This window comes from Erigeron canadensis, chromosome 8 (assembly GCF_010389155.1).
Source record: "Erigeron canadensis isolate Cc75 chromosome 8, C_canadensis_v1, whole genome shotgun sequence".
NCBI classification, from domain to species: Eukaryota; Viridiplantae; Streptophyta; class Magnoliopsida; order Asterales; family Asteraceae; genus Erigeron; species Erigeron canadensis.
Window position 1 is genome coordinate 6,177,719 of NC_057768.1, and position 11,343 is coordinate 6,189,061.

An 11,343-nucleotide genomic window follows, 5' to 3' on the forward strand; every position below is an offset into this window, starting at 1 on the left:
TGCTAAAAGTACAAGTACCTCAACCAGTACTTTTGACATGTTCTCCTATCTCCCTATTGTTGGCATGATGCCACACGAAGGGAGAATTCAAAACTCTCCTCCAAGAACTTTTAAAGGGGATATCTCAAGTGATGGGTATGTACCCATTGCTCCTCAGCCTCTATCCACAAAAGGTGCTGAGCCCTTTAAAAGAAGCACTATTGCTGCTCCCTATGACTATGGTACCCCTCAGCGGGGCAATCATGTCGTTCAGCAACACTCTGGTGCTCAATCTTCATCTCAGCTGGAACCTACCCATACAAATTCATTATCTAATCATCAAATGAACAGAAGGGTTAGGTTCGTTGATGTAAGACACCAGCAAGTACTTCCCACAAAGGAAGTACATGTTGTTGCTCAAACTAATACAGTATCTCAATCAATGCCCTCAAAATCAAATCTAAGGCATGCTACTCCTAAAAGAGGAAGACAGCCTTCTCAAAATAGATCTGACACTCCTCAGCGAGGACACTTTCCTCATCAGCAGGTAAGGCATATAACTCCTCAGCGAGGACATTTGCCACATCAGCAAATGAGGTCTATTACTCCACAAAGAGGACAAGTGCCCTCTCAGCACAGTCAATCCTCAATACCCAACAGGGAGTATCTACCTCATAGGCAAATGAGGTCAGTCACTCCAAAACGTCAAGTCAGATCCACAACTCCTAATCATGAGAATCAGTCTCAGCAGGGTTCCTCTTTTTCCTATCCTGCTGGAAAGCAAGCATGGACCATGATTAGAGGACATCAGATTCCTCAAAATCATCATGGTGAATCCATACTTGGTCCTGTTCCTCAAATGCCCCCTCCTAAACTTAGACAAAGGAATAAGTCCAAGTCTAAGCAAAAGAGCAAGGCTTCCTCTTCCTCCACTCCAAAAATAAATGAACTTACTCAGCGAGTAAATGATCTTTCCTCTCAGCTGAGGGACTTTCTCCTTCAAAATCAAGGCAATTCCTCTGACAAAAAATGCTATCTTTGTAGCAGCGAGGACATGTTGCCTCTGAATGTGTTTTATACAGCCCAAGAGATGCTCCAGCGATTGTATGTCAACCAAACATCTCTACAGCTACTGAAACATCTTCCTCCTCTACTCGGATCAGTGAGAACCTCTCTACTGAACCAGTTATCAGTGACACCTCCTCTGTCACAAATGCAAGCATTGGTGAATACATTGTTGCTCAGCGCTTTGAAATTCCCCATTCTCAAAGGATTATTTCAAATGCTTGGGGACAAACCTCAATACTGGTTGAGTACAGCGCTCCTGATGTAGTAAGCAGCTATGCATATCTCATAGTAATGAAATCAGCATTATGCCCACAAATGAAGATAATCCTACCCCTGTCTCTGTGGGAAATCACATTACTCTTGAGTTGGCTCTCTCTGTAGAGCCAACATCCTCCACTGAAGAACCTTCAGATAATCCTGCTGATATAGAAATGGATGATCAAAGTGAACCTTAAATCCTTTCTTTTCATCCATGCAGGGCTCGCTAAGTAAAGGAGTGTGGTATTTGGACAGCAGTTGATCAAAACACATGACAGGCTCTAAGTCTCTGCTGGATGACTATACTGAGGCACCTGGTCCTATAGTGGTGTTTCGTGATAACTCCACTGGACAGACTGAAGGGTATGGTCTTCTTTCTAATGGCCTCGTAAAATTCTCAAAGGTTGCTTATGTAAATGGATTAAAGCATCATCTCTTCAGCATAAGTCAACTATGTGATGTTGACTACAAGGTAATCCTTGATAAACATCAAGGCACTGTAGTAAACATCAACAAGGAAGTCGTCTTGGTTGCACCAAGAAAAAGAGATGTATATCTTATAGACTTCACTCCTATCAAGACTGATAGTGAGACTTGTTTCTTTGCTAAGTCAGCATCTGAGTTGAATTGGTTATGGCACAAGCGTATGTCGCATGTGAATTTCAAAACCATAAACTCACTGGCCAAAAAGAACCTTGTTCGTGGCCTTCCTCCTCTGTCCTTTGAAAAAGATAGGCTTTGTGGTGCTTGTGAAAAAGGCAAATGCCATAGAGCTACTTTCAAAACTAAACAAGCCAACTCTGTTAAGGGTTGCTTTCACCTTCTACACATGAACCTTTTTGGACCGGTGAATGTTCAAAGTCTAAAGGGTAGCAGATACACTTTAGTAATTGTGGATGAATATTCACGATATACTTGTTCAATTTTTCTTAATTCTAAGAGTGATGTTGCTGATGAAATTATCAAATTCATTAAGAAATGGAAAATCTCAACAGCATAAGGGTCAAAGAACTCAGAAGTGATCATGGCACTGAGTTTAGAAACCACACTCTTGAAACTTTTTGTGTTGATCAAGGGATCTCACAAAACTTCTCTTCCACTAGAACTCCTGAGCAAAATGGTGTTGCTGAAAGGAGAAATAGAACTCTTATAGAGGCAGCACGTACTATGCTCAGTGAGTCCTCTCTTCCCAGTAGGTTTTGGGCTGAAGCAGTCAACACTGCTTGTCACACTCAAAATCGATGTCTCATTGTCAAAAGACATGACAAAACTGCATATGAAGTTTTAAGAGGAAAGAAACCTCAAATCAAATACCTTCATGTGTTTGGATGTCCTGTTTTTATTCTTAAAAATAAGGATCATTTAGGGAAATTTGATCCTAAAGTTGATGATGGTTACTTTGTTGGATACTCTTCCAATAGCAAAGCTTTTAGAGTATTCAATACTCGTCTTCAAAAAGTGGATGAATCCATTCATGTCACTTTTGATGAAAGCTCATCTGCTCTTAAAGATATCCAGCCATCTTCTACTGAAGAGATCTTCAATAAATTCATTAACCCTCCTATGGAGGATGCTGACTCATTTGTTGATGCTTCTTGCTCACCTCCTCCTTCTCAGCATCTCTCTGAGGATAGTTCAACAGACCCTGAGCTGGAGCAAAGTTGCTGCTCATATCTATACGATTGAGCCAGTTGAGCCTATCTTAAGGTCAATCCATGCAGCATCAGCCAAACCTTGATCACTGGCTGATGATGTGCAAGTTGATGACTCTGCTGATGAAGAGTTTCATGATGCTTCAGCTAACACTGAAGACGTGGTGTCTGCTGATGACCCCATCATTGATAACTTAAATCAGTCAAATGGCTCCACTGATCAAACTACACTTAATCCTTCCATTACCATTGATTTCTCCTCTTATTCTTCTCCTGCTGATCCCATGCAAATATCTTCCGCTGCCACTCTATGTTCATCAAGTGTCCCATCACTTAAACGGACTTCAAGTCATCCTGCTCACCAAATTATTGGTGATTCTCAGCAGGGCATTGTGACTAGATCAGCGACGAGAAACACATGTCTATATGTTAACTTCTTGTCAATGATCACTCCTAAGAATATTGGAGAGGCCATGGTTGACCCATCGTGGGTTGCTGCCATGCAAGAAGAACTAACTCAATTCCAAAGATAGCATGTCTGGTACTTAGTTCCTCTTCCTCTTGGCTAAGAACCCATTGGAACTAAATGGGTTTATAGAAATAAGATGGACGAAGATGGTGTTGTTATACGCAACAAGGCTAGGTTAGTAGCTCAAGGCTACCTTCAAGAAGAAGGTGTCGACTATGACGAAACCTTTGCTCCAGTGGCTAGACTTGAAGCAATACGCTTATTCCTGGCACATGCTGCTTATCAAAACTTCACTGTATATCAAATGGATGTCAAGAGTGCTTTCCTAAATGGAAAACTCGAAGAAGAAGTTTATGTGGAGCAGCCACCTGGTTTTAAAGATCTAACCAAGCCAAACCACGTCTTTCGTCTTAATAAAGCATTATATGGTCTTAAACAAGCTCCCAGAGCTTGGTATGACACTCTCTCTGAATTTCTTCTTTCTCATGAGTTTCGGCGAGGATCTATAGACAGCACCCTCTTTATCTATAGAAAGGGTGCTCATGTTCTCTATGTACAAATATATGTCGATGACATCATATTTGGATCCTCCAGTAAGAAACTTTGTAATAAATTTAGCTCACTAATGTTTTCTCATTTTGAAATGAGTATGATGGGTAAGCTAACCTTCTTCCTTGTTTTACAAATTCGCCAGCTCACTGATGGCATCTTTATAAACCAAGAAAAGTATATACGAGACATGCTGGCCAAATTTGATATGTCTAATATCACCACAAAGTCTACTCCCATGTCTCCTCCAAACAATCTCCATGCTATGTGAAACCCACTTTCTATCATGGAATGATTGGCTCACTGATGTATCTCACAGCGAGTCGTCCTGACATTATGTTTGCTACTTGCCTTTGTGCAAGGTATCAAGCATCACCCAGGGAATCTCACCTTCTCGCTGTCAAGCGTATATTCAAATATCTCAAAGGGACTTCCTCTTTAGGTCTCTGGTATCCCAAGGAGTCTACCTTTGACTTAGTTGCATACTCTGACTCTGACTATGTTGGGTGCATGTTAGATAGAAAAAGTACCAGTGGTGGATGTCAACTGTTGGGGGGAAGGCTGACTAGTTGGTCTAGTAAGAAACAGCATACAGTTTCCATCTCCACTGCTGAAGCAGAGTATGTGTCTGCAACAAGTTGTTGTGCACAAGTCCTTTAGATGAAAAACCAACTTGCTGACTATAACCTATATTTTTCCAAGATCCCCATCATGTGTGATAACACTAGTGCTATTGCCATTACACATAATCCTATTCAACATTCCAAAACTAAGCATATTGACATTAGGTATCACTTCATTCGTGATCATGTCATGAAAGGGGATGTTGAAATTTACTTCATTCCCACTGATGACCAACTTGTTGACATCTTCACTAAACCTTTAGATGAAAAGAGATTCAAGGATCTCATCAGTAGGTTGGGAATGTTAAATGGTGATTTTACAATTTCAACAACATGATCACTCATGTTTTGCTGCCCATATTCCTCTTATGAAGATGAGCAGCAACTTCTTAAGTCAAAGTCATCAGCGAGCTCTTCCTTTTACTCGCTGATCCCTGTTGCTTTGGGAAAAAGCAAAATAAAGGCAATGGAAAGCCAAAAGTTTCCATCTAGTCCAGCAGCAAACGGCTGCTGGTAAAGACGTCTAAAATCCGTTGATCCCTGATGCTTTAGGAAAAAGCATAACAAAAGTAATAGGGTGTTGAAAGTCCCTATCTAGTCCAGCAGCAAACGGCTGCTGGTAAAGACGTCTAAAATCCGTTGATCCCTGATGCTTTGGGAAAAAGCATAACAAAAGTAATAGGGTACTGAAAGTCCCTATCTAGTCCAGCAGCAAACGGCTGCTGGTAAAGACTTCTAAAATCCGTTGATGGTTGACAATTTGCCAAAAATTGTTTAATGCTCATCAGCATCCACCCCTTCTATCTTTGTGGTGCTGAGTAAAACTTTGTAACCATTATTTCTTCAAAGTTATCCAACTCTTTAGTGGATACCTCAAGTTATCTGAGTGTATTCCACTACGTGTTTTTATTAATATTATATTATATATGTCTAAAACAGTTACCTCGATTTCCCTCCCAAATGGGCTACTTGTACACTGTATAGCCGTATACACTCGAGTGTATTCGGCGTATTGGTACATGTCTCATCAAACTACTTATTTACGTTACTCACATACGTATTTTTGATTAATAAATAAAAACGTTTATTTGCACTACCATTGGTACAATATAACCATTATTTCTAATCTTAAATATTTTAATACATCAAATATCCTCATACTACGTATGTGAGAGAAAAAGTGACGGTTCACTTTTGCAGACGTAGGGTCCACTTCCATACCATATATATTTCCAATCGTGTCTATATCCAACCTTTTACGTTTCATTCTCTCTAACTCCTCATATCTCTCTAAACTGCTCAAATCTCTCAACTTCTTAAAGTTCTTCAAATCTTTTAAATCTCTCCAAACAAACAATCTTCTTCACTATCAATTAATCATTCTTTTCAAATCCTCTTTTATAATATCTCAAATGGCTTCTCCATTTGCACAATCTCCACATGCTGAAAATATTGATTCTGAAAGTGTTCCTGCCTATCTCACTTCCAAAGTATATGATCCTGAAGGGATTTCATCTTCTCCTCTTGTTTCTTTTCAAGCTTCTAAGCTGACAGTTAAAGCAAATAATTATCTTGGATCTCAAGGAGTACCCAAGAACGTAGAAGGGTACTACTCCATGATGGATTTCATCATGGGGTGTGACGTCAGAAGGGCTCTGTACAGAGACCCTGGTGAGATGCCTCTTCATCTTTTAAGAGAATATTGGTGGACGTGCAAATATGATAAGGTAAATGATACCATTACTGGCACGGTACTGAAGAGAAAGTACAGCATTGACATCACCGTTAACTCACTGAGGAGGGCTCTTCGCCTCCCTCAACAATCTGAAGAGCGTCCATTTTTTGGTGTTCTCCCAAGCCAAGTGTGGAAGGATTGGCTAGCCTCCATTGGATATGGTACAAATATGGAGCCAGTACAAGTTGTGCACAGCAATCCTCAAAAGAAGTTTTTACCGGGGATATGGAGGTTGTTGTTCACCCATGTCATACAATGTCTCGGTGGGAACAGTGGCTCATTCGATCAAGCCACTGCTGGCCAGATGCAGATCATCTATGCTCTGGCACATGGACGTTTCTTGGACTTTGCTGCAGTTATTTTTGAAGATCTACAAGGCAAGGTCACTATTAAAAACAGATCGAGTTCAGTGCCTTTTGCTCGATTTCTCTCACTTATCTTCAAAAGTGAGTTGGGAAATGAATATATCATCGCTGGAGCTAACTACATCAACTCTCCAAGGATCGCCAACACTGTCTATAAGACTCCAGCATGCGATCCTGAACTATTTGAAGCAAGATATGATGAGCTCACTCCTGCAATGTATCAGGTACTACTCACTGTCTATCCTGAGCAGTATGCCCCTAACCCTGCTGGAGCTGGTGTGCTGGTAATCCCCCCAGCAGCCTCCAAAGCTCCCAAGAAAACCAAAAAGAAATTGCAAAAACTCTCTTCCATCTCACCTCCTGCTGTTGTCCCAACACAGCAGCAGCGAGTACCAAAGGGCCCAACCACTAAGGTTAGGAAGTCCTCACAGCCCAAGGACATTAGAAACCCAGCCAGCCCATCAGCAGTCTCCCAACAGACTGCTGACGAGAATATGGGAAACAGTGAACAGCCACCTCAAACTTCTGTAGGCGAGGTTGGTGTAGATATTGGGTCAACCCAGCCCACTAGAGTTGAGTCAACCACTTCTATAATTCCTCCCTCTTCTCAACCTTCTGAGTCGCTGACAGCAGCCAGATCACAGGTGTTGCTAGAGTCAGCAAATTCTATGGCTGATGATGAGTTGGTGCAACAACACACTGACTCTGAGGCACCCGGTTCCCCTAACCCCTTAAATTTCTCTACTGAAGCAAGGTTGGTTAAACGTGAAGGTGGTGCTGAAGTTGAAGCCCATACTGAGAATGTTCTTGAAGGTGGTGGTGGTGTTGGTACGAATAATGAAGAAACAATTGCTGGTGAAAACCCTGAAGGCACAAATGACTATATGGATGAGGGTGAAGGGTTTGATGTAGAAGGTGTTGGATTTGATGTGGCGGATGATGAGATGTTTGATTATGAGGAAAGTGATTTCGAACTGGAAGAGTTCACCATCAATGAATTCCAGCTGGACTCCTCCACCCATGCTGATGAACAACTTGCAAGTGATATGGAGGAAGATGCTGATGAGGACACTGTTGCTGCTGCTGCTAATGATAATGCAGCAGTTGACTCTCCTGAACTAGCTACTGCTGATGACAATGCAGCAGCCCCTATAGAAGCTCAAACAGAAGCAGCTGTTGAAATAAGCACAGAGATTATGGTTAATGCACCTGCACTGAGGATGCCTTCCTTCAGCATGCCCTCTTCCTTCCCCAGCATGTTTGAAAGTCAACTTGCTGGCAAGTCTACTGATATTCCATTGACTGCCAAAGAACTGGGTCTTGTTTACAATACCCATTCTTCTGAAAGGCTAGCCAGGATTGAAGAAACTTTGAATGACATATCCAAGGCTACTCATCTAGCTATTGAAATCAAAGATCATGAAGATGACGCCTTGGTACGTACACTAAAAAGCTGGTATGTCAGGCAGCAGGAAAACAGTGCCAGCATCGAAAGCATTAAAGAAAAGTCCATCTCCCTAGCTGCTGATCAAGAAAAACTGCGCACTTCTCTCTCCTCTATCAAAAAAGATCAGCAGATTATTCTGGGGACAAGTCGATCGCTGTGCAAATCTGGAAATGCCACCAAAGTAATGGCTATGAAGGCATCTACAAGTAGCACCTCAGCAGCTGCTGAAGTTAAAAAGCTTGCTAACTTGGTCTCTCCACTTATCTCCCAAGTGGAAGACAACACCAAGGCCATCCGCGCCTTGGATACACGTGTGGCCAGTATTCCTCCTCCTCAAGCATCATTCACTGAGGAAGATCGTAAGTGCCAGCAAAAGTTGGAAACAGAGGTTGCTGAAATAAAGAACCTGCTGACCCAACTTCTTAACAAAAAAGATGATCCTACAACAGTAGTGGAGGTAGTTATCAATGATACTACCTCCAAGGGGGAGAAACTTGATGTTGCTCTCTATGATCTTGTCTCTAAAGCAGTTAAGAAGGCTGCTAATGATTTCATTGAAAAAGCTGCTGACAAGATCATCGATGAAGATGACAATACTGGTACAGCCACCGAAACTACCAATGATGAAAGAGCAATAGTGGTTGTACAAGAGATGGAAAGTGATGTTGTTCCCCCTGCTGGTGCTGAGGGGGAGACAAATGCTGAGGGGGAGCAACAATTAATGGTGATTGATGCTCCCCAAGATGATACAGTTGCTGAAGAAGTGCTCAGCCCTCGTACTATTGCAGCAGGTCAGGAAGCTGCCAGACAACAAATGTTAGAAAGAATGGGGGCTGAAGCAACAAGGGTTCCAACCAGTAGGAGACCAGAATATTATCTCAATGCTGACAATCTCTCCATCCACTCCCCAGCAGGCAATCAATTCCAAGTGATTGACATTCTTGCTCTAACTGCTGAGGGAAAAACTCAACAAGAGGCACTGGAGGAGCTTGATAGAAGGAAGGTGAACAAAGAAAATGAAAAGAAAAACTTGGAGCTCATTGCCAGGATGGCCCTTGCTGAAAGGGATGAGATGGATGGTGAGCAGAGAATGCTACTACTCACTGGTGGGCCTGAGGCTTTGTACAGGCAAAAACAAGCCGATGTTGAACAGCAGGTCAAGGAAAAGAGGGAGAATTTTGAAATGGAAAAAGCCAGATGGTTGGGCATCATGGATGAAAGGAAAAGGCCTGAAAAGATTATAGCTGTGGAGGTCAGAAAAGCTGCTATGGGAACACATACAAATCTAAAGTTCAGAAGGGAAGGTCTTGCCACTCCAGTAAAACTAATGAATGTGAAGCTGAAGAACCTTGGGGTGTCTGAATGGTTTGAAGTCTATATGCTGATTAAAGATAAGAAGGCTGCTAGCTATGATCACCTTTAAGACATGCTCAAGAGATTTTTTGAAAGGGTACTGGAGTATGAAACTAAATTCAAGGAAGACCTCCCCCTTCTGAGAACTATCTTCGGCACTCCAGCAGCTGTTTCTCAGACAGCAGGCAGAAGGGTACCAAAAAGAAAGCACTCTAGCAGACCTCTGTCTGCTGATCTCCCTCCAATTTCCACCGATGCTAGCTTGAACCTAAGGCTTCCCCCGAGAGCTTATTTTGAAGAAGGAAGGGTGTTGGAGCAACCTGCTGGCATCTTCTTCAACAATTTTGCAAATGATCAACTATGTTTTCGCCTTGAAGAGATGGAAAGGGCTTCAACTGGATTTCTGGTTGGATTAAGGAAAAGATTTGCAAAAATAGCTAGTGCCAGACCAGTAGTCAGCAGAATAGAAGAAGAGCTGATGAAGCCCCACAGGTTGAGTGATCCAGTGTTGCGGATAGCGAAGCAAGAAAAAGCATTTGAGATTGAAGCTGCTATGGCGTCCTCGAGTACTTTTCATATGTAAATTATAAATGATGTAACATTCCTTTTGTATGAAATAAAGATCCTTCCTCTTCCACTATCTCTATGTTTTCTTAAGTAATTTTCATCCAGCAAGTCTCCTCAGCTAATAGGGGGAGATTGTTAAGTCTGGGATTCGCTGAAAAAGACTTGCTCGCTGACACATGTCATCAGCAAGTCTTTAGCAAGTCATCAGCAGATGAAGAGACGTCTTCAGCAAGTTGAATACTCCAACATGGCGGGAAGAATTCAAATCAAATGAAGACAAAAAGGTCACATGGTGGTTAACCAACTGTAATATGCCTTGAATGGCAAAGATACATGTTGGGACCAAAGCAAGGGTTCTCTCTCTCTCTTACCCGATTTGGTATAGAAGACAAGGGCACATGATTCAAGTACCATGAGCTAATTGGATGTCGACAACCACCATCAAGTCACAATCAAAGCAGGCTGTGTTGCCCCAAGTCTTCTCCTATATAAAGCAACACAGCCACATTGTATCAAGTGTGTTAGTCACCTTAAAAGTGTGTGTCACTTAAAAAAAGAACATATTCGTGCCGATTTTGGGCTCACGTTCGAGTGTTTGCTCGTCTTGTAATTGCTCAAGTTTTTAGTATATCTAGACATAGCAATTATCATTGTTCTTTTGTATTCTTGTAAGTCAAGTGTATAAGATCAACCATGTATTCATCGTTTAATCAATGATACATATGATTATCCTTGCATTGATGTATTACAATTGAACTTAACATTGTTCTTGTTATTTACTTGCTTGCTTACTTTCTTGTCGCGTATAATTAAAACATAAGTAGTGCATTCGAGGACCATCAACTCGTCTAGCAAATCGCTCGCCACGCTGTATGCTAGTTGTCGAATTGCGGCTGTACACTTTTGAAGTGCGGTAAAACCTAACTTTCCTGCGGTGTTCACTCGTTGTTGAAAATATCTATACTCCCCTTCCATGTCGCCTACAATCTTTAAAAATAAACGCTTATGCATTCTAAACCGTCGTCTAAATTGTCTCGGGGTGTAAGTCGGTTGATCCACGAAGTAGTCTCGCATCAAGTTCTCTTGCACCTCTGCCCGATGACGTACAAGAACCACCCTTCTTCTAAAACGCGGTCTCTCTTCTTCTTCTTCCTCCTCCTCCTCTTGCGTGACCCGAATGGCCAAAGTAACGGCCGCAACAACCGCACTTTCAACGACATCATCATAATCATCGGAACCGAACGAATCAAAAGACGATGATGATGACGAAGAGGACAT

At 41.9% G+C, this 11,343-nt stretch overlaps 1 protein-coding gene across 1 annotated transcript; it reads right to left on the reverse strand.

Annotated features, from left to right (window-relative positions):
• Positions 1-10,162: 10,162 nt before the first annotated feature.
• On the reverse strand, positions 10,163-11,343 carry LOC122610173. The gene is made up of 2 exons (XM_043783166.1): positions 10,858-11,343; positions 10,163-10,183 (listed from the first exon to the last, which is right to left on the reverse strand). The coding sequence occupies exons 1-2, from the start codon at positions 11,341-11,343 to the stop codon at positions 10,163-10,165; spliced, it is 507 nt and encodes a 168-aa protein (XP_043639101.1).

Coding starts and splice junctions, on each gene's coding strand:
- LOC122610173 (XM_043783166.1), bottom strand. CDS start 11,343: ATGTCCTCTTCGTCATCATCATCGTCTTTTGATTCGTTCGGTTCCGAT. Junction 10,184..10,857: donor TAATTATACGCGACAAGAAA/GTAAGCAAGCAA, acceptor TCCCCCTATTAG/CTGAGGAGACTTGCTGGATG.